The sequence below is a fragment of the Pogona vitticeps genome, chromosome 2, assembly GCF_051106095.1.
Source record: "Pogona vitticeps strain Pit_001003342236 chromosome 2, PviZW2.1, whole genome shotgun sequence".
Classification (NCBI taxonomy): domain Eukaryota; kingdom Metazoa; phylum Chordata; class Lepidosauria; order Squamata; family Agamidae; genus Pogona; species Pogona vitticeps.
In genome coordinates this window covers 257,771,610-257,796,084 of record NC_135784.1, presented here as the reverse complement: position 1 = coordinate 257,796,084, position 24,475 = coordinate 257,771,610, and the positions used below count along the sequence as shown (strand labels likewise).

The following is a 24,475-nucleotide window of genomic DNA, read 5'->3' as shown; positions in this document are numbered from 1 at the left end:
CCACACAGTCTTACTTCATTTTCTTTTGAACAAAGAAAACACAGACTAACCACACAGGATTTGTGTCACAGAAAACAGATTACTTTTTTTTCTTTTAAAAAGCCAACATCTTTTTAAAGGTAATGTGCTTTATTGGGCATGATTCAATGCTCAGGAACAAATCTGCACTAGTGCAGTGGATTTTTCCCATTTGTCTCCTTCCCAATGCAGTCCTCTGCATCCTCTCATATCTGCCCCCAAGGATACTCCAACTCCTGATATCCGGGGATGTAGGGGCCACAGAAACAAAAGCTAATCTGTTCTACTGATTAGGAGCAATTGTATTGCTATTCATTTCAACCCATTTTCTACAAGAAGAATGTGACAATGTCTCTTCAATATAAGAGCAGCACATGTTTGTTCCATGTATTTGTGATACTGCATTTATGTAACTGATGTGTGGATCTGTAAATAGGATATCTCCAACTCAGAGATCACCACAGTGCCCATATGACATATGTATATGCCCACACACGGGAAGCATTCATGCCCTCTTGCTAGGATCCTTTTCAATTTGACTTCAAGATGGTCTTGCAAACAGATTAGTCTACCATAGTCTTGCCACCTGTCATGTGGCTGTCAGAAGAGTCCTCCACCAAGGATGAATCTGACACTCCAGCACCCAACAGAGTGGAAGAATTGCCTACCATCACAGACCCTGGCCCCTCGCAGAGCCAGGAGCCTGAGAATAGAGGCTTGGGGGCTACATCTGAAGACGAAGTGGACCCCCACCCAGACCACAGGAACAAAGGACACTGAAGGCACAAGACCAACTTGAAGTCCCCAGGCAAAGAGATGAGCTGGAGAGAACTTCTTGAGCAAAACAGTCTCCTCAAGAGCAGGTGGTTCCCTTGGGAGGAGGAACTTCCTCCCAAGGAGACTCACAGGCCAAACATTGCAGTTGAGCTCCTCTCACTGGACCAGTGAATTGGGTTGGTCTACTATTTAAACCCCTAAAATTGCTCATAGCAAGGGAGTCAGGGGAGGAAAGGATGGATGTGTAGGCTAAGCACTGGTCAAGATACTCCAGGATACGTCAGTTGTCCACTAAGTAATACACCCTGTCTCACAAATAATAACCTGATAGTCTGGGGGGAAAACTTTCTTGCCTGAAGGTTGGGAGTTAGTAAGCACAGGTGGAGGCAGAGAGAACAAGAGGCAGATGGTGCATGTCCAGAGACCCAGGTGATACATGGTGATTGTGACAGCCTCCCTAAATGATTCAATGACAAAATACTCATTCTGTTCATAAGGAACAGTAAAGGAAGAAGTTGACAGATGGATAGTCTATTTGCAACCTTAAAATATTACCTCCATAATGTGATATTCTGGGAGGCTAATACAATAATACAATGCTACACACACCACTGCAGTCCTGGAGTCAATTTCATCATCATTCCAAGAGCCTGCTTGCAGTCAACAGGAAATCTAATCAGGAGAACAGCAGAACAGTCTTATATTTGCATATTCAGGGGTCAGTCTCAATGAGTTGCTATGAGACAAACATATATAAGACTGCTGCCTTACAGTGCAATTCTAAGTCAAGAACAGACCAGCTGCAGTTGGAATGGGCAGATACCACTTGTGGTGGTACAATTGTCCTTGTGCTGGCTGACCCCAGAGGTCTTCCAACAGAATGTTCTGCTGGCACAACCACTTTGCTGGCTAAGATTAGCAAGGAAATGAGCCAACAGAGAAGGGGCAGGATAAGGTATTTGCTGAATTACATAAGTGCCAGACTTCCTCTAGCCCAGATATACAGTCACTATGCCAACACAAAATTAGCCCAACGGAAGGGATAGTCCTGAATAATTTTCAACATCCCTATGCTGGAAGGGATTGGGGTTCAACACAGAAAAGTCTGAGCCATCTTGGCTAGATAGGATTGCAATCTAAGATAGCAATCCTACACTCATTTAGAAGAAAGTGCTGTAAATTAAATAAGATTTAATGAGCAAATGCATCAAGGACTACACGGGGAGGGGCAGTAATGTGGGAACAGACCCTAACTCTCCACAACAAACCAAATACATTCAATAATACTACAAGAATTCTGAACAACTACTAAGACTGCAACAAGCATTTTTGGCAGACTTCGGGAGTAACTTTCACTTTGAATATGAGTGACTTCTAATGGAGCACAGAAAAGATTTGATAGTACATGTTGACTTGGATTAGACACTTGGTTTCAATTTAAGTGCTAGACTGGATCAAAATTACAAGATTTCCTCTGCCACTAATTTCTCCGATAGTTTAGAAGGACATAGATCAAAAGTAAATGGCAAACCACACTGGATTTCAATGCATGCATGCTTACCCCTTTGTAATATGCCATATTAAAAAACATAGACAATAGATTTTTTTCATTCAGTGCTTGTCTGTGTAGTCTGGTCAACATGAAAACTTGTATAACAGGATACTCATCTCACCTGGGACTTCTGGTAAAAACAGCAGTAAATTAAGGGAAAGGATTCTCTAAGGGAAGGTTTAACACAAAGATAAAAGACTTAAACTTAAAAATGATTCCCTTTTGCTCCTTGAAAGTATATTATTACATGCAATTTTTAAAAATATACATAAGCCCAAAAATTTCTTGACAGAAAAGATCTGAAGAAACTGAGGCTTGGGCAATTTAAAAATTTTCAAAGATTTTACTCAAAACTTCAAAGATATTGAGAAACTAGGACTGTTTTTTGTGTTTTGTGTTTTTGTTTAACTCGCTAGTAATGATCTAAGTCTGCTTTGGCCCTGATTTCTCATCTGGTCTTTGAAGAAGTTTCTACCACATGTCAATATTCTTGTTTCCATGGCACTGTCACAACCAACTTCAATTGTGCATATAAGTCTATGCATAGCTTCAAAGGCAATCTCATCAGTTTCTGAAAAAGTTCTTCAGAGGCTTACTATGCAAATAGGGTTTTTTAGATAAAAGGAAACATCTTTGTTCAGAAGGTCCCCAGGTAAACCTATTTTGATGTGATCTCATCCAAGACTACTTCATATGTAGCTTGATCTGAAGGAAAACATCAGAACTTTGATATTTCACTTCCCATCGGAATGTAAACTTTCACTTTGTGTGAATACAAACACAAGTCATATTAAGAAAAGAACATTTGTTGTGTGAAGTAAGTTTGCTTCTGCACAGATCTGTACTAAAATAACTTAAGCCACTTTCAAACATGTGGAATAGAAGTGGGTTCTCAACAAGATCCTTGCCACCAATCCAGACATGATGATTAATGACAAAATCAATAGACCTATAGATGATATTTACCGTATATCGTTTCTCTAGGAAATTGATTCAGGACCCTGGAATCATATGTACAGAATACGTGCACTTACAACTTAACCATATGTAGGCTTTGTTCATTGATAGCCAATGTATGAAGGTCATGAACATGGAGAATCCCACACTCCCTCACCATCTTGTCTGAATATGGTTGGACAACACATGGCCTATGGCAGCGGTCCCCAACCCTTTTTGGGGCTGCGGACCAGCAGGGGGGAACAAGCTCCATGTGTGGGGGGCAGGGGCACTCCACGTGAATGTGATGCGTAAGTCACACTTGCATGCATGCACACAAGCGTGACACACCCACCACACGAGTGTGCGGGGGGTGGAGATCCGTATCTGTGGCCCAGTTCCAGCAAGCCCATGGACCAGCACCGGGCCAAGGACCGGGGGTTGACGACCCCTGGCCTATGGGACCCCAAGACATTTTTGCAATCTTCAGATCACAGTCAGAAAGAGGCACACTTGGTGCCCTCTGAAGCTATTTTAAAAACCTGAGGAAAGACCATGACTCGCTAATTAACACATGCTATACCGTAGATTCCAAAAGTCCTGGATTTATTCTCAGGTATCTCTTGTTAAAAGGTAGCAAATGATATGAAGGACCCATAACTGACTCACCAAAGAGCCACTGACAGTGACATGAAACTGTGGTGTATGGATAAGTAACCCATTGGAATATATGACATTTTCCTCTAGTCTTACTGCTCAGCTTTCCATGCAAAAGATCCCACACTCAATGTCTGACACCTCCAGAAAGTGCTTGGAAAGACCCCCAGCTGAAGTAGAACTTCATCAATATTTAACATCATTTTGCCGAATTCCAACATGTTGTTGTACACAAACCAGAGACCATGGTTTGAAACAAACTCTAATCAGTTTTTGAACAAGCCAACTCCAAAACACGGATTGAATAGTGCTGGCTTCTTTAATCAGAAACTGCCTTAAACCATAATATCTGGCATATGTTTAATACTAGCATTCTCTAAAATTGAAACTAAATTCTCCTCTAGGAAATGTGAGGAGCCAGAAGCTTGTTTCAGGTTTGTACTAGCCCATGCATGAAATACTAAACCACTGTATGGCTTAACATTATGTGCAAAGGAGTTCACTGGCTTTTAAGTTTAACTGATAAAGCAATCTATGCTTATTTGCATACCCTTATTTATACTCATGCATTGGGAGGAAATACAACTAAGGCCATCTTTCCTTTGAACTGTAAATATGCCTCTTAAAATAACAAGTTATTACTAGTGCTACTGGATCAGGTATGTATTGCTTCAGTAATTATAAAAGGAAAGTCACTCTTCTGCCCTGCAAAATTATGCTTTTACCCAGACTGAGATTTCAGTGAGTAAAAAGCTTCCTATGTTTGTGTTAGTATGCTCTAGGAAGGACATGCTGTAATTCAAATTACTGTTCTTTCAATCTACTGGATGGGTGGATGGGTGCAGCATACTCCTGTCACTTTACATAGAAGTACAGTACTGTGGTGTCATAAAAGCCTGCTTTATGAGGCAACAATGGTATTCTCAAAAACCAAACCATCAGCAGTATGTGTGATTACTTAAAAATGGCAAAAACTATTCACAAGCAATATGAATAAGGCCTCAAAATCACGCCTGATCCTTCACTTTAAAGCAGGAACTGTCAGATATACTAAGGGGATCTGGTCTCATATACTGAGGAGCATTTGTGTTCTCCTGAAGTAAATAGGACAGAGGTTTGTGAAATGAAGTAAGCCATCTTTTATTCTTCAGCCATCCATTGATGAGGGCTTATAAATGTGGAGGAAAATGGGAGTCATCCCCCCCTCCACTCTCAACTTCCCTGTGTTGATAGGAAGGGTCTTCTCTACAAGGAAATTTGAATACCTTCGGTTGACAGTTCTTACATGGTTAATTACAATCCAGAGTGCCTGAAGAGAGCTAATGTCAGCAGGGCGGTAGAAACATTGTGTCATGGTCCCAATTTTGTTCTGCTTCTCTCACCTGGCTGCTATTTACACTGTAAAAACGAAACACACTTGGTTTATACAATCTACACCATTTCTACTTTGATCATGGATGCAGATTTTGAAAGATGGACAGTCATCTTGAGAGTGTATATCAGTGTATATTCCAGGTATAGCAATATTAAGGCACAGCACTGTAGCATGGATTCAGGTATCCTAGTTTTACATCGTCTTGATTGCTTATATGGCAAAGAAATCCAAGATTTTTGTCACATTTAACACTTCCTTATTAAGGTGTCTCAGGGTTTGCAACAGGTGCAAGGTAGGAACAGACTCTGGCTCCAGGGTATCAGTCAATGAAGATCTCTGTATTGCATTTCTCAGAGAAGCCTTCCCCAAAGTTGATTCCATGCATCTTTGTGATTACAATACAGTATGTGAAAGATTTCCCTTGGCAAGAAGCTGCAAGGTGAATGTGCAGCAATTACCAAAGGAGATTTACTTATTTTCACAAAAGGACAGTATAAAGGACTTTTCTCAGAAAAGGCATGGTTCACACTACACTAGCTATCAATATACAGTACAAGGTGTTTATGTCATAAGCACAAGCTTTCTGTGTATTTTTTTCTACTCCAAGAAACTGGGAAACAATAACGAGGAGTCACTGATATTCTGTCATACACTGAATATTTTTTTAAATCTGAATGTCAGAATGTGCCTTTTGACATGCAGAAAACAACTGAGGAACAATTTGAACATCCTATCAAATAAAGAGTCCTCAAAACAAGGTGGATAAAAATCAATGATTTTTTTAAAAAAAATCAAATTGATTTAAATCACAATTTAAATTTTAAAAATTGTTTATTTAAATCATCGAAATTGTTTTTTTAGAAATTGAAATCATAATTTAAATCAAATTGATTTAAATCAAATCCATCCTGCAACAAGGTACAAAGAACAATAACTAATGTTGATGCCCTGTGCCATCAACAGGGACTAGAGACCTTCATAAATAACCTCCAGTTACTTTGGATATTGAAAACCTCCCAGATCCACATGTTCAAACCATAAGAGTTGAACTGTTTAGAGGATGCCACAATAGCTTGTATCTTAACTGAGTGTAGAGGAGAAAGCCAACTACAGAAAGTGTGAAGGAATTCAAACCAGTCTCAAACTGTCAATATGAGTTGCCTCTCCATTTTTAAAAAGTCTTCCATGGGGAATCTCTGCTGTCATTCAGAAATACAACTGTCAAGTCATCTTGCCTACACTGCACACAGCACAGTATGGAACAGTATGAAAGCAAGCAATGGCTAGAGGTTACATCTGTAAACCTAGACTCAAGTCAGTGAAAACGACAGTGGATGCATAGCTAACAAGTGTAACACATCAAAGGCACCTAATTCCCCTGGGCAGTGAGTAAGAATGAAAGGGGAAAATCCATAGCACTTGGAAGGTCTATTTCAGAACTTTTTTTTAAGTAAATATACAGTCCTCAGAAAGGCTTGAGGTGGTAACAAGATCTTTGCAAACATTTACTATGAAAATGAATAGCCTAAGTTATTTGCATGTATGGATAAATAAATCCCATTCCCTTTGATTCTGGATTCCCATTTGCCTCACTAAGTTGAAGCAAATTGTCAGAATGTTATCCAAACTGCCACCATTATGGTTCCTCGCCCACAACTCAAATGGATGGTGCAATCAAAGGATGTTCTGAAGTGGAGAGTTGGAAGAGAATGGACAATAAGACCTGTCAAGTTTGTCACTGTTCATCATGACACTGTGCTCAATGGCAGCAATCAGATTTGTGGCAGGACAAGACACCTCAAACTTACCAAAAGACTTACAACATAAGCATACTGAAGATGCAGCTCAGTCAACATCTACTCTTCTTAACCATGACAACATGCTTAACTGTTGGTTGTTGTGGGTTTTTCAGGCTCTTTGGCCGTGTTCTGAAGGTTGTTCTTCCTAACATTTTGCCAGTCTCTGTGGCCAGCATCTTCAGAGCCACAAACCCACAACAACCATTAGACCCCGGCCATGAAAGCCTTCGCGAATACAGAGATCTAACTCTTTATATTTATACCACATACATCCACTTAAAATATCTCTGAAGCTATTAGCAAATGAATGAGGAATTAATACATGGCAAAGGCTTAAACTGAAGCACTGCAGCAGCCCCTATCAGCTCTCTTTTTCCTTTTTATACCACAACAAGAATCCCTAGGGAGTTCTAGTCACAGAACATACTTGTCACAAGAGGTTTCGCCTTTATTCCACTTTGCCTTCAGTCTCTATACGTATCCTAGTTACAATTATATCCAATTGGAAATAACATTCTCTTATGGAATTTATTTCCAATGAGCATTTTCAGGACTACAGTCAGCCAGGGATACTGTTGGGGTCTTAAAGGATTCAAGGTTATGCTCACACTATGCCAATCCACTTAAAATTTACATATGCTAAATTATATTTACATTGTTGTTGTTGTTGTTGTTTAGTCGTTAAGTCGTATCCGACTCTTCGTGACCCCATGGACCAGAGCACACCAGGCCCTCACGTCTTCTATATTTACACAGAAATATTTATAAATAATGCCTAGGATTACTGTGAATTTCAGAGTGGGCAAAGGCATCTAATTAATTTCTCATCCAAATCACATAAAATAAAATAAAAAATTCATACTACACCAGGTCATCTCAAATCAGTAGCTTCTCACCAGTTACAATTAATTTGTGATATATGAGGAAACAGGAATGGCTGATAGGTTCTTCATAACCACTTTCCCCCACACACCCTAAAAATGGCAATATTTGGACAAAATAAGATTTCAAAAATGTAACAGGAGTGTTCATCCAAAAGCAAGCCAACACCAAATTAGGTCACCCACAATTAATTTCCCAATTACCACATGGATTGTCCTCCAAAATTTAACCTTCAATTATTTACCCTAACCATCAATCACCATTACCTCTGCAAATTAAATTCCCTTGTGAGTGAGGAGATTCAAATCACTGTGTGAGGACTGGATGGGTTGGGCACAACAGAAGGAAGGAGAAAGGAAGAGGGAAAATAGATTGGAAACTGAAAGAAAGGCAGAAAGGGAAAAGGGACAGAGGGAGATACAGGTTTCAGTGTGGGACCGGAAGGGTGGGAAGGATGGAGCAAGGACTGGATTGCACGGAAGAAACAGAGGGAGAAAGGAAAGGAATGAGGTGGCAGAGGCAAGCTGCAATTCTCTCTCTCTCTCTTTCTCTCTCTCTCTCTCTTTTCCAGGCATTTTTGAGGCAGTCGCTCCACTCGAGGGAGCCTTACACTTTTCCTCCAAGCCCCAACCCAAATGCATACAGCCACACCATACACTAAGGCAAACACTTATTTCTTTTCTCACAACTATCCTTTCAGAGTGATGCTGATGTGCCTGAAAAAACACATGCAAAAGAAGCCATACCTATCTCTTTGTGACCAGTTACAAAACAAAATCAGGCTTGTTTACTAAATGCAGAACAAGGCAAGCTGGTGTTAAAGAAATGGACAGTACTGTCCCCTTAAGGGAGTGGAGCTTCTAATGATGTGCTCACTGTATTGCTCAATTCAGCCCATAGGCTATCGGTTCCCAAACTAGAGAGGCTACCCCGCATGAGGACATGAAGAAATTTCATGCAAGGAAACAGACTGTCTGAGATTTTCAAAATGAATTTTTATCAGCTAAAACAATATTTTTTATTTTAAAACTTCACATTCCTAAACCAATTTAAAAAAAGCTTAACTAGGTTTTTTTCCCTAATTTTAAATAACAAATTGAATTTATTTTTAAAAGGCAACTGGATGATAGCAAAGGAGAGGTGGGGAGGCATGAGGGTCTCAAAAATCCAAAGGGGAGCATGATGCTAAAAGCTCTGGGAACCAATGACATAGATATTTAGAGAGAGAGAGGTACAGAGAACAGGCTAGAAAACCCTGATTAAATCTCATTTCTCTATGAAACATGGAAAAATAAATGCTGCTTAGGGTTTTTTTTAAAAAAAACTCCTAGATGAGAAGCTTTTTTAAAAAAAATTCTTCATATACACATCTCTCTGCTGGCTGGACAGCTCAGTGAGTTGGTGAACCTAGCCAGAACTTTGACTCCCCACTGTGCCTCCCGCAAGAAGGGGCAGCCTGTTTAGCCCTGGGCAAACTCTGCCATCCTACAGTGCCCCATCAGAAGGGGCTGGTAGACCACTTCTGCACAGTCTACCATAAGACAGGATTAACTTAATTGCACATAATTAAACACATCTTTCTCAATCCGTTCCTCTCCTTACTGCCACACCCACATTTGGTCACATATTCCACTCTTTCCCTCGCAGACGAACGCTAACCCTTTCAACAGGTACTTACGGAACGTTCATCTTCTAAAATTATATCTGCATGATAGGTGGACAGGGATATGCAAAGACCACAGTACACAGGAGGAGAGGGTTAACCCTTCAACTAGCCTTAGAACACCCTCAACCTGGTATTTTTTCCTAAGCTTAACTGCCATGCATAGCTGGGAATATTGCAACACGTGTGGGAAGGAGAGAGTTTTGTCCTTCCCTTCCTGACTGCAATCCCCTTAGGAAATAATCCCTTTTGCAGCAAATAAGCTTTTAAACCAATCTTCAGCTGCCTTCAATGGACACTCCTGGCTTTGGAAAATGGATCTGGGACACTGAAAACATATATGGGGTAAAATCCGCACAGGGCCAGGCCCACCTGTGCCCCAAAGCCAGTGGTACACTTCTTGCTGTTCTTTAGTCGTTAAATCGTGTCTGACTCTTCATGACCCCATGGACCAGAGCACACCAGGCCCTCCTGTCCTCCACTGCCTTCCGGAGTTGGGTCAAATTCATGTTGGTAGCTTCGATGACATCGTCCAACCATCTCATCCTCTGTCGTCCCCTTCTCCTCCTGCCTTCATACTTTCCCAACATCAGAGTCTTTTCCAGGGAGTCTTCTCTTCTCATGAGAGGGGCAAAGTATTGGATCTGTCCCCTTCCAGTGACCACTCAGGGTTGATTTCCTTCAGAATGGATAGGTTTGTTCTCCTTGCAGTCCAGGGGACTCTCAAGAGTCTCCTCCAGCACCACAATTCAAAAGCATCCATTCTTCGGTGGTCAGCTTTCTTTATGGTCCAGCTCTCACTTCCATACACCACTACTGGAAAAACCATAGCTTTGACTATGCAGACCTTTGTCGGCAAGGTGATGTATCTGCTTTTTAAGATGCTGTCTAGGCTTGTCATCGCTTTCCTCCCAAGAAGCAGTCGTCTTTTAATTTCGTGGCTGCTGTCTCCATCTGCAGTGATCATGGAGCCCAGGAAAGTAAAATCTGTCACTGCCTCCATATCTTCCCTTGTTGATAGTGTCTAAATATCAACAACAACGCATTGAGAAACACTTTATTTTTGTCCTCCCCTTTATTCTTCCAACTTTATGACTAATACCCATGTTTTCCATAAGGATATCCTAACCCTTCCTCCTACACATTAGCACAGGACAATCCAGCATCCATGGGGATCAACTGTACTAGCTCTGGATTATACTAGGTGTGTGGTGTGTAGTGTGCGTGTGTATAGGTGGCATTAAGGAAGGTATTTTGTTGTGTAGAAGAACAGTAGAATAATTCTGGAAGTATTTGGAATATGCATAAAACAACATAGTCTGCCAAACCTATACCAGATGTTTGCACTGGGAGTGCTACTAAGAGAGATAACATTCTGAGAGATGTTTACCTGAGGCTCTACCTTAAAACTGCTACCTAAACAAAAATAATGGGCCTTATTCTCCAATTAAACCATGGATATACAGTACAATGCACACTAGCAGACAGCCTTGCATTACCTCTGCACATGCCGTCAAATTTTAACACTGCACCAGCATTCCTCCTCAATTCTGGCTTTAAAGCATTGCAGGACTCTGTCCCCAACTAAATAATTTTCTTCAGACAGCACAAATTTTTAGGTGAGGATGTCTCATGTGGCACTGTGTGATCACACACTGCCTTTTGTCATATACGAGCATTTCCCAGATTCTTGTGGACTGAAGAGGGTTAGATCACTCTTGTTTTCTTTTCTCTTTCACACTCTTGCTTTTTGCTGCTTTTCTTTCTTTTTCCATTCATTCAGTTTACAACGCCCGAAGAAATGGGAAAATCTGCTGGAATCAATTGTCAATTTGGGTGTAGCTTCCCTGTCAGCAGCCATCCATTATGCAGATGCAATTACTTTAGTACCCTATCAGCATCTACAGTATATCTAATAAAGTCATAAAACTGCCAGAAAGAGACATAGTAGTATGCAAACTCTCACACCATCACTGCTGTCTCTGCAAATGCTGTCTTAGCAATAAAACTGCAAAACATCAGTAGCTACAGAGTTCAATTTTCCAGAGCGATTTCTTTAGTCCAAAAGTCCTGCCAGGAATTGAGGTCTCTTATTTTCCAATTAATCTAAGGCTATTTGCTAAACATTATAATTCAGAAGTTGCTAGTCTCTCAGTGAGACAAAACTGAATATAGCTGATTTTAAAAGAGGACATTGTAGCATACAGTCTAAGGTTTTTGCTTCGTAATACAAAATCCAATGTTTGCATGCAAAAGGAAGATAGCTGAAATTAAAGAACACTTTAAAAATATAGCTTACATTAGGAAATTACCATTCATTAAAATCAATATAACCGTCTCATCTAACACTATTATTGTTCAAACCTCAGGCTGACCAGGAGGCAACTTCATTTAAACATTAATGGGTTTCTGTCATGCTGACATGCCAGTTTCATTAATTTAGTTAGATCCACTCTGGGAAAATAAAGTGTCTTAATACTCATTCATTACGTAGGTTATTCATTGGGGAATGCAAAATTGCTGGTCTCATCTGTAAAGATGCAGGAAAAATTAGTAATCTATTTCAAACAATGACAGTCATTTTAAAGAGTAGTTAATTTATGAAAAGATGTGCAAGATCTTTTGTTCCTTTTAATCTTTTCCAAACTATTACCAGAAATATGGAGAGCGCTGATACTAAATCACTGATATATTCTATAAAGAATGAAATATTTTAAGAATTAAAATTGCCAGCATGTCAAAATGATAAACCTCTTCTTAAGCTTCATTTCCATACCATTATTGTATTACAGAACATGATGAATTCAATCTTTACATTTCTGATTCAAAACGTTTGTTATGATGCACGCAATCTTTAGTGGTTTCATGGTATCAGAACACCAATCGTAAGCTCTGTCAAGGGTTAGCAAGTCTTGATTGCACTATGGTCTTGGAGTGAACCTTTCAAACAAACATTTGCAGACTGGAACAACAGAGCTTAAGATGTTCTTTTCATTGGATAATGTATCAGTCTTTTCTTTTTGTTTTTTGCCCTAAAATGACACATTATTACCCATTGCTGCTATGTTTAAATTATCTTTTTTTGTTTTATACAGTATTATGAAAATACATTTGAGGAAAGGCCCACAGAAAACAAACTAAAAAAATAATGAATAGATGTTAGTTACTTATATTAGTGCAACATTAACAATTATTAACAGGAATATCTACTGGCTGATCACGTCTATAAGGATTTGAAACCTGTCCAGACAAGGGGGAAGCCAATGTTGAATAGTCACAGAACTACATGTGACACACCTGGGCTGAGCATAAAAAGAATACACATGACAGCATGAGGCACAACAAAACTGTGTCAGGATAACAAGTTCTCTCTCTCTCTCTCACACACACACACACACACACACACACACACACACACACACACACACACACACACACACACACACACACACAACACACACAATACTTTTTAAATCTGATTGCAGATGAAAACTGATTATGCCTTTCTTGTAAACTAGAACTTATTAAAAGTGAGCCCAAGACTTTCTATCGTACATAATTAAATCCTACTACCCTGTGCAAAATTCTGAGCCAAGACTTGTTTTAACTTCAAAACAGGCTTTTCACAAGAGCAAGCTATAAGTTCTGGAATCCAGTAGGTAGACATGACCATGGAAACAACATGATCAGAAGCTGTGAGGGGAAAGAAGCAAAGGTCATGGCCTTGAAAAGGTACAGAAAGGATGCACGAATGCCTATGGCTGAAGTATCTCAGGTGATAATAGTGTATCTTTTATGCATATAGTCCCACCATAACTTTAAAACCCTGCAATACTCAATTCTCTGGTTTTTATATTAACCAGAGAGTGCAGCTTGGCGAGATAACTTCTACCCTGTGGATCCTCAATTGTGCAGTTCCGCAGGGGTCGATCATGTCGCCAATGCTATTTAATATCTATATGAGGCCGTTGGGTGAGGTCATCTGGAGTTGTGGTCACTGGTGTCATCAGTACGCTGATGACACCCAGCTCTACCTCTCCTTTTCTCCAACTGCAGTGGATGCTGTTCTGACCCTTGAACACTGCTTGGGGACCGTTCTAGAGCGGATAAGGACAAATGGACTGAGGTTGAATCTGGACAAGATGGAAATCTTGCTAGTGGGCGGCCCCGGCATCAGTGAGTTGGGAAATTTATTTATTTATTTATTTATTTATTTGTTTATTCATTCATTCATTCATTCATTCATTCATTCATTCATTCATTTAATTTATACCCCGCCTATCGGGCCCACCAGACCACTCTAGGCGGCTTCCAAATATAAAATAAAATAATAAAACATAGACAAATACATAATAATCAAACAAGAACAGCAGTAAAAATAAAAAGGAAAAGTAAGAAAAAATCAAGAGTTGGCTGGAGGGAAGGCCTGAATAAACAGCCATTCTCTCTCCTTTGGGGGAGTGATTCTCCCCATGAGGAGTGAGGTTCACAGTTTGGGCCTCTGCCTGGACCCGGATCTCACCATGGAAACCCAGGTGGCATCTGTGGTCTAGGCAGCCCATTACCATCTTCAGAGGATTGCCCAGCTGCATCCCTATCTAGACGCAGGGGCACTCACAATGCTGATTCATGCACTCGTAATCTCAAGAATAGACTACTGCAGTGCTCTATGCGTGGAGCTACCCTTAAGGCTGATGCAGAGACTTCAAATGGTCCAGAATTCAGTGGCCAGATTCATAACTCAGATGAAGAACTTAATGAACAAAAGAGGTTTTGTCTATCCCCAAGAAGAAACTGACATGCAAGCTATGAAAATAACACTCACTGATGGAAATCCCTTTGGATAGCACAGGCACATTAGAATAAACCACAGTCATGCCCCGCTTAACGATTACCCCGTATAACGATGAATACGCTTCACTGCGATTGCAAAACGATGTTTTAATGGGCTTTTTTCGCTTCCCGACTATCGGTTCCCTGCTTCGGGAACAGATTCTTCGCATTACGACAATCAAAACAGCTGATTGTTGGGTTTTCAAAATGGCCACCAGCTGCTCAAAATGGCTCCCCGCTGTGTTTTTGGGTGGATTCCTCGCTTTACAGGCAGCAAAAATGGCCGTCCCTATGGAGGATCTTTGCTGGACAGTGAGTTATTCAGCCCACTGGAACACATTGAATGGTTTTCAGTGTGTTTCAATTGGCTTTTTAATTTCACTTTACGATGTTTTCGGTCTACAGCAATTTCGCTGGAACAAATTAACATCGTTAAGCGAGGCACCACTGCACACTGAATTGGTGGGGATGTGGTGAGTAAACTCCTCTCTAAGTTCCCCTGATTCAGTGGGCCTAGTCTGGGTGTGACTTTCTACACTAAGCAACAGGATTTCAGCCACTCTGATATAGTTACATCAACAAACATGCTTAGCCTGATCAGAAACCACAACAAAAATTGCTTCTACCAGGAGCTGTTTCAATTACTGTTTACAATCATGAGATTCAGACAAAGAAAGAGTGTGTTTTAAAATAGCAATATCCCTAAACAACCATCTGATAAACTGTAAATTATGCAAGGCTAATTACTTTCTTTGTTTTCTTTTTCTCTCTTAAGAGTTGTATCACCTCCAGGGATGTTGCTGCTATTCTGACATATCAGTACAACACGTTCTGTAGACTTTAGCCTCCAAGTATGAATTTAAAAATAAGTCACTGCATTCTTTTATATCCTTCTGATTTGAGTTATCTGAAGCGCAATTCATTTTGGTAATCTCCAAAACAGACTACTGTAATGCTCTCTATGCAGGGCTGCTCTTAAAGCTGCAATGAAAGCTTCAGCAAGTTCAAAATGTGACAGCCAGACTGACTGCAAGTACCAACCAGTTATGAACACATGTCTCCAGTTTTGGCACATCTCCAGTGGCTTCCTGTTCACTTCCACGCTCCATTCAAGATGCTAGTTATTACTTATAAAGCCCTAAATTATTTAGAACACCAGTACAGTGGTGCTTCCATGGAAATCGCTGTCTTGTGAAAACATCGTCTTGTGAAACCCAGTTCCCCACTGGAATGCATTGAAATCCATTTAATGCGTTCCAATTGGGGAAAAAATCACTGTCTTGCAAAAATTGTCCATAGAAAACATCATCTTGCAAAACACCGTTGCCCATACCATATTGGGGAAAAGCAATCCCCTCACCTGCACTGCCTTTTGGAAATTCAATGGGTCTCAGATAGCCTTCCCCCTCTTTCTCTCTCCAGCAACAAAGAAAGAGGATAAAAGGAGACAAAGCAGCCCCGTGACCCCTTATAATGACTCCTTTTGCCCTAATCCTTTACTGTACCACGGGGGGGGGGGGGAGAGAGAAAGAATGCTATCCTCTAGTACAGTGGTCCTCAACCTTGGGTCTCCAGATGTTCTTGGACTACAACTCCCAGAAGCCTTCACCACCACCTCTGCTGGCCAGGATTTCTGGGAGTTGAAGTCCCAGAACATCTGGAGGCCCAAGGTTGGGGACCACTGCTCTAGTGCACAGGTATTAGCATAAGGTATTAGCATATGCACTAGAGGATTGTGGGAGGAACACTTAGCCCCTGATGGGGGTCCCACAGGGCACTCCAAAACACTGAGGAGCTCTCTTGGCCTCTGGCAGGACTGGGGCTGTGCAGCCCTGTACTGAGTGGGAGGTGCAGCCAGAGGGTCACCATGACTTGGGGGGTCAGGGGACAGAAGGGAGTAGGAGATGTAAGGGCCATTCCAACTCATAGCTTGTAGGGGAAATTGTTGTCATCTAGTTGTTTAGTCATGTCCAACTCCTCGTGACCCCATGGACCAGAGCACGCCAGGCCCTCCTATCCTCCACTGCCTCCCGTAGTTGTGTCAATTTCATGTTGGTTGCTTCGCAGACACTGTCCAGCCATCTCATCCTCTGTCGTCCCCTTCTCCTCTTGCCCCATTGGTGATGATTTGCAAGATGGTTTCCCCCCAATTGGAACACATTAATTACATAAGACCTACTTTTTTATCCCAAAAAAGTGGGAGAGAAAGTGTATGCTGCTGTTTTTCCTGGAAAACCAGCAGCATACACTTTCTCCCCCACTTTTTTAGGATAAAAAATAGGTCTTATGTAATTAATGTGTTCCAATTGGGGGGAAACTGTCTTGCAAGGCAAGGACCCAATCATAGTCCAGTGAAAATTGCCCATAGGAACATATGGGAACAATTGTTTTGTGAAGCACAACATTGCTCAAAAAAAAATCATCGTCTAGCAAATTCCTTGTTTTGCAAATAAGAGGCACCACTGTACCTGCCAGAATTCCCTCCTTCAAAACAGCTATCTATCCAACCTGTTCCTTGCACTCGTTACTGTCAAAAACAGCAACATCTAAGGAGGCCAAGAAAGTTACCACCAGAAACCAGGCATTTTGATTGAGGCCTTCAGATTAAATTACCAACAGAGGTTCATCAAGTACCCACCCTCCCAGTTTTTCTGAAGCTACATAAAACAGAATTGTTTAAAGCTTCCCTTTATTAATGTGTGTCATTTAATGTCCAACTGTGGTTTAAATCTATTTACTTATGTCAGATTCAGTGAGTCATGTGATTTTATTTTATCTTTTGTTGTCAACTGCTATTGTATTATTTGCAGTTTATATGCCTTGGTTGTTAACTGCTCAGAGTGCGGGCTGCACCATTGGGCGGTATAAAAGTTAAATCAATAAATAAAGAACACTAGATATAAATCTGATCTCATGTCCAAAATACAAGCAAAACAAGACATCAAAGGCTACTTCTATTCAAAATCTTTCCTCTACCATCTCAATATTTGTTCTTTGTTCCAATGATTCCACTGATTCCACACTTTCAACGTTTTAAGAGTTAGTTGCAAATAAAGTCATGCATACTAAAGTCTACAAACCTGCAGCATGAGCTTTCTCATATTTACTTGAAATGAAGTTCCACATAACTCCGTAACCTTTAAGGGTACTTACTCTGGGTCAATATACATAGGACTGAAAACTTTAAGTCAGTGGTCAGGGAACAGGGGTAAATTACCCCAAATGAGGTAAAAATGAAAATCCTGGGGGTAATGAGGACACGACCCTAACCCCCTTCCTTCCTCCTCCTCTTCCTTCTCTTCTGTCCAGAGGGGGGCCTCTGGCTGCCCAATCGTCCCCTTCCCACCCCCTTCTCCGGCCTGGCTGCAACCGAGCCATGGTGGATGGCGGCCAGTGACAGGACCTGGCGGGTGGCGTATGGCAGCCGAGGCAGAGGTGGCCATGGCGGAGGGCGAGGACGGGGTGACTGACCAGGAGAAGCCTCTCCTTCCAGTGCCTGGAGAGGTGGATCGCAGCGGAGGGTGGCGGGCGTGGCCACGACAGTGGCCGGAGCAGGCTCAGCCTCCTGGCACCGGGATGCCGCCGCCGCCCCACGCCCCATCCCTGTTCCTGGAGGAGCCCGCTGGGCGGCAGCAGCGCTCGCCTGGCTGCGCAGCTTCCTTCAGCAGCGCCTCCACACCAGCTGGCTGGGCCTGGCAGAGCCTTTTGCCCTCTGTGCAGCAGTTGTCGCGGCAGCTACTAGAGCAGGTGCCAGAGTGGCAGACGGGGTTGGGCACCCCCAGCGGGCAAGCCACCTGCTGTTCTTCAATGGCTGCCCAGGAGCCGCCTGCCGGCAGAGAAAGGGAGCCACCCCCATGGGGCCAAGGACCGAGTGCGGCCCCGCCAGGCAGAGGAGGAGGCCCGGGTGCGGGCGACAAGGCTTCAGCGGCAGCGCTCGACTGCCTGTGCGTGACTGAGATCCTCCCTTTAAATCAAGGGGGTAATGTTGGCGTATATAAATTTTTTAGGGGGTAAAAGGTAAAAAAGTTCCCTGACCCTGCTTTAGATGATGAAGGAATTTAGGAAACTGTATTTTTGTGAAGGGCACTCAGAATTTTCACTAGGTAATGCTCAGTACATTACTAAACTACAACTTCCAAAAGCCTTCAGGGCTAGGATGGAGATACCTTTCCACAGAAGATTTTAATTCTAATATGGAAATGGTCCTGGGATTATCTTCCAACACTGAACAAGACCAGCAGTTTGACCCACTGCATAAACTTTTAAATTTACCCCCAAAAAATGCCAGTATGCAAACTAAAGTACTGGTTCCATGGTAAACTCTTAATCTGCATACTACAGCTTCAACTCCATGACACACCTCAAGAGAGCTGCAAACCAGAGTTCATCTGAATACAAAACCTTTTTGGGATCTAGATAGCCTAATTACTGATCAGAGGTAAGTTCAGAAGCTCTACAAGACTTGTAAGCATAAGGTTCCATGCTTGAGCAAGAAGCCATAGCAGCTAAGTAGCATAAAGGCAACAATTCAGCATAAACTGCACTTAAACCTATTAAAATGTAATCAGTGTCCTTAAGTACATGATAAAATCTTGCTCACATTTATTTCTAAGTAAGCTTTCTGAGAATAGAAGGGCGCCCTTGCATGTTCACTCTGGAACAAATGTCCTGTTTCTATTGTGTTGCACTGTGGCCTAAAAATGCATGTTAGTTGAATTTACTTCAGTGGGCTTAAGATTGTCTTGTGTATTATGAGACAGCAAACCCTTCCAACCTTATGTACATGCAAGCATAGAGCCACAGCTAAATTCGGTCCCTAACAGGTTTACCTTTACATTCTGCTTACTTGGTGATATCCACATACAGTATTGCATTTTAAGTGTGCATTTAAATAATTTTAGATGTACCCAAAAACATTAATGACTAGAATCCTACTGGTAATCAATGAAATCTACATAAGGATTGACCCAGAATTCAACAAGTGGTTCCACAGGTCTACTCTCCAGGTGGGACTAGCAAATGGATGTGAGAAATAATGATTAAGTGCCACTAACATCCACTGCACTCCACCCACAGAATTGGGGAAATGCATTATTCAGGAATCACTTAGGTTCTTATGCTAAGCACGTGCAGTTTGCAATAAATCCATTTGAAATTAACTTTTTAAGGCACAAGTCCTCCTTCAATTTACTGAACAGCAAAGTTTTCCAGATACCAGAGACAACCTCAGTCAGGACTGTAAATTCTGAAACAAATCATGAATATATACTTATTAGAAGCATACTTGTTACATATTATTTTCTGCACATTTGCTCATTCCTAACAAAGGCATTGTTTGATGGAGAATTTTGGAATTTTTGCTCTGTAACAACATAGTTACATTTATTTGTTATAGGTGAATGGTTGTCACTGTACAACTTCATTCATCATGAATGTGTAATTCTTCTTTTAATCTTAAATCCATTAGGTGCACAATAATGCACATATCTTATAATACACTATAAGACTACAGACACACCCAGAAAAGGGAATATACTTCTACATACTGTATTTGAATCTTTTGCTGTACATTCTTATGCCTATCTACTCGGAAATGATGAAAGTAGAAAATGAAAATGAGCCCTATGGAATTCAAGGTAAGCATGTGCGGAACTGCATCTTTAATCATTTCCATTTCCTGGAAGAAATTTTCATGTAAAAAAAATATAGGAAATCGGTACTTTGTGTCAAACAAAATGATTTATTATTATTCATTGTTATCTATTTGAAGACATAATATTCTTAAAGAACAAAATAAAAAATAAAAATAGAAAAATACGTCAGAGTCAGCTAAATATGCTTTTCCTCCCCAAGGAAGAAGGTCCAGTTCCTATAAGATAATACTAAAGCAAAGCCTGCAAACAACTATCTACAGAAATGGTTCTTGTCAATCTTGCATTTATATTTATGAGCACAGTTTCAAGATTTTTAGTAGTATTTATTATATGTTATATGCCATCAAGTTGCATCTGACTAGTGGTGACCCTAATGGGGTTTTGGAGTATGTGAGATCTTTAAAGAGCAGTTTTACCAGTGTTCCTGCCCATGAGTTTCTATCGCTGAGCCAGCACTGGAGCTCAGGTCTCCTGAGTCACATTGCATCACTCTATCTTTCATAGCATGCTTGCTCTTAGTAGTACGGTACTTTTAGACAAATATAGGATGCTCATGATTTGAGGAATAATCACCCAAACTAAATATCTTTTACATCTGTTAACAACACCAGGAGGATGAAGCACATGATCGTGTATAAGCGCATCTTGAACTTGAAAATTAAATTATGCTTTAAAGGGGTGTCACTGTGACTCTTGTGCCCAAGTAATCTCACAGTAGGTATTAATACTAATAATAATACAGAACTGGAAGGGACCGGGATCATCAAGTCAAGGCACTGTCAAGGAGGCACAGTGGGGAATTGAAATTATAGTCTCTGGCTCTGCAGCCAGACACCTAAACTAGTACTCAATGCCTCTTGTGCAAGTCCCAAATTTAATTTTATTAATACATTTATATATAAATAAATGTTATTAGCCAAACACTGGGCATACCCTGGCTGACTATGGACACATATTTTAAGTGATTGTTTTAAAATAAAAATCATGGATGTTTAGCCATCAAATGGCTTATGGGTCTGAAGCCTTTAGTGCAAAGTACAGTAAAGCAAGACAGTGACCAAGAAATCAAAGGTTTCAAAAGGTCCAGCCCCATTAACATCAAAATTTCTGTGGACTAAATGTCTCAAATTTTATTTACTTCCCATATCCTTCTTCAGTGAAGTGTTATATACATATATTACACATTATTCGAATCACAAGACAATGGCTTACGCAGAAAACCCTATCATCCGCTTCAAAGTCTTAAATCTCCTTTTTGGTTCTTGCTATTCGCAACTTTTTTGTAGGTAATGAAATGTGATGGAAAGTTAAACACCACTTGACATGTTCATTTCCCAGTAATTAGACTGGAGCCTGTTCTTAAGGCACTCCCTCATTCAGTTTTTTTTGTTTGTTTGTCTGTTTGTTTTTTGGCTTCTTATTGCTCAACTCCAGACAAAGCTTTTCAAACACTATTGACAAGTGCCTGGGTAACCACAATAAAAACAAAATCAGCTGGGCTTACCTTTATCCCCTGCTGTTGGGTGGTTAAGGTCAACTTGGATTCATCCAGAAGCAGAACTTCACAATAAAATTCCTCTGGAACAGCACAAAAGCAGCCCATGGCCCTTCCAGTGTTTTGATGTCAGAGGGCAAATGAGAATAAGAGAGGAAGGTAACTCTGAACCCAAGACTAATACATGGGGAGAGCAGGAAAGAAAAGACCTCAGTATGGGTAAGTAATAAATTATTTGGTTCAGCAGCCCAGGCCGAAGAGGCAGAAAGGAGCAGATTATCCCGGGCCTTTGTGAAGTTGAGACTCCAGCTGTTAATAAGACAGATGAGCTAAACAGTCCAGCGCAAGGAAATCCTCTTTAGATATCCTACCAAAAGAGCCAGCGTCCTTCTTCCCTGTAGATAAGGAGAAAAATAAAATTAGTCTCCAAACCATAATGGGGGGGAGTCATAATAACCGTAGTCACCTGAAAGCTCGCAGAGATAAGTCTATTCAAAAGTTTGCCTTTTAGAGGCTCCTCTCCGGCCCCACGAGCTTCTTTGTTCAGCTATGAGAATCCGCGGGGGTTTGGGGAGAGGACCCCCGGCGGGCACGGGGGGGGGGGCTAGCTGGCGATCCCGCTTGCCCAGATGCCCATTGGTTCCCGGGGCCTAGGAATAAACCAGCCCTTCAGCCACACAGTCCTCGGGAAGCCGAAGCGAACTTGCTTGCGAGCACGATGACATGTGCCGGCCAAGGGCGCTGGGCTGGTTCCTCCTCTCCCGCCGGCGGCCCCGCCCGCTCTGCACACACCGCCGGCTGCCACCGAGGGGGGCTCACCCCAGCCGTGCTCTTTGGATTAATGATTACCCACATTCCACCTCCAGCCCTTCCCTTCCCTTCGGGATTGCTCTTTTGTGTAACACCGAGAGAGAGGGGCGAAGCGGGTGGCGGAGGGGAGGGCAAGGAAGGAGCTGCGCCGAAAAGGAAAACTGCCCGAATCCACCCAGACAGACACGGGGACACACACACACACACACACACACACACTGCTTTCCCTTTCCCGGGACCTCTTCCCCACCCCCACCCGAGAGACTCGCCGGTTACCTGGGGTGGGCGCAAAATAACCAACGCCAGGGAGCTCCCCCTGGCAGGGCGTGAGGCGGCGGGCGGCGCAAAGGGCCACAGGCTGGCGCGGGGCCTCTCGCTCCCCGGGCAGGCAGGCAGGCAGGCAGGCGGCGGGAGAGCCTCCTCTCAGCAACGCCGTCTTCCTCCCTCAGAGCACCGAAACATCCCCTTGCGGGGGCTGGAGGAGCTCGGGAAGCGCTGGGCGGCTGCCACTGCCTCGCCTTCCTGGAGATGTCTGTTCCCCCGTCGCCAGACCACGCCGCTCCCGCTCTCCGGCACGCTCGCCTGGCCCGTCAGAGGAATTCGGGGCTTCCCCTCGACGCCCAACTCCGCCCGCCGAAGGAAGCCGGGAGAGCAGGGACGGCACCCCCACAAGGGCCACCTGTCCCGGCGCGGCTGCAGCCGCCCCTCAGTATCCTCCAGGCGCCGAGAAGCAAGCGACCGGCCGAGGGGGGAGCGCGCGCTCTTTGCGCGACCCTCTCTTGGAGCTGGGAGACCAAAGCGCGGCTCCTCGGTCCCCCTTTGCCGGCATGGCCGAAGACGGCGTCGGGCGAACAGGCGCACGGCGGCGGCGGCGGCGGCGGCAGTAACAGCAGCAGCGCTGAGCTCCAAGCCCCGAGGCGGTGGGCGACACCTCCTGCCGCCGTCTCCCGCCCTATTCCCAGGGCTGGCTGCGAGGAGGTCGGACTCGGGAGGAAGGCGACCTGGCTACCTCTGCGGTGACCCGTAGCCTCCCGTAGGCTTCGCGTCCTGCCCTCTTTCTGGAGAGGCGCCCTCCTCTGCGCCGCTTGCCAGGTCGGCTGCCCAACCAGTCAGGCAGCCAGCCGGCGTTGCTGCCTCCTTCCCCCGCCCGCCTGCCTGCCTTTCTGCTCCTGCCAACCTTTCACCTTCCCCTGCCTTGGCAGCCACCACCGGGCCCGGGGAGGTGCCGGGACTGCGCCGGGGCAGCAGTGACCCCTGCTGGGCGAGCTCTGGGTGCGGGACTTGGGCTCTTGAGGAAGGCGAGGAGCTGGGTGCTGATAAGTCTGCAGCCGGCACCTTCAGGAGCCGCACAACAGGAGCCGGAATTAAAAAGGGGCACTGAGGTGTCGCGCCCAGAGCTGATCAGCGACGTTTGCGCATCATTTGATGGAGACATTTGATCTCAATGGGTGAATCTTACCACCGTTTCTGGGAATTTACCATCCAAAAGCTAAATTGTGAACAGAAAGAGACATTATGGCAATTCCTTAACACTTGGAAGTGTCTGAGTGCACAGGAGGCACATTTCCCAACCCATGTCATTAGCAAATTATCTTGCTTTGTATGGGTTTCAGGAATGAAGTACAGATTCCTTTGAAATATCCTTTCTCAAACCAGAAAGTGCCTGGATTACGTCTCTGCAATACAAGCATTCTTGTACCTCTCCTCGTGGAGTGTTTCTGTGCACATTACAGATAACCTCTCATTACAGCTGAAATCAAAGTGTTACATAGACATGACTTTAGGCAAACTTATGTGAAGTCAAATAGAAAGAAAGCAGATGTACAAGGATATGCTTATATCCTGAAGTCCAGTCACAAAATGAAGGAGATCAATTTGCACACTGCTTTAGCCTCCTGCTATGGCAATAATAGTTAGTTAGGCATCCTTCAGTCTCGAAAGACTATGGTGTCGTGCTCTGTATGGAGGACTTGGAACAGCGTCTAGTGTGGCTGAAGAGGCCAATGCGAGAGTGGCAATCTCTT

At 42.9% G+C, this 24,475-nt stretch overlaps 1 protein-coding gene across 2 annotated transcripts in view; it reads right to left on the bottom strand.

Annotated features, from left to right (window-relative positions):
• Nucleotides 1–22,871, bottom strand: part of EPB41L4A (erythrocyte membrane protein band 4.1 like 4A) — a 120,872-nt gene extending 98,001 nt beyond the window's left edge. The window contains exons 1-2 of one of the 2 annotated variants that reach the window (XM_072992463.2): nucleotides 22,728–22,871; nucleotides 21,651–22,036 (exon numbers count right to left, since the gene is read on the bottom strand). In XM_072992463.2, the coding sequence (XP_072848564.2) occupies nucleotides 21,651–21,749 (99 nt within the window). In that variant the 5' untranslated portion in view covers nucleotides 21,750–22,036; nucleotides 22,728–22,871. Of the gene's footprint in view, nucleotides 1–21,650; nucleotides 22,037–22,727 lie in introns of those variants that run through there. The other variant, XM_078386249.1, reaches the window with a different exon arrangement.
• Between the last annotated feature and the right edge of the window lie 1,604 nt (nucleotides 22,872–24,475).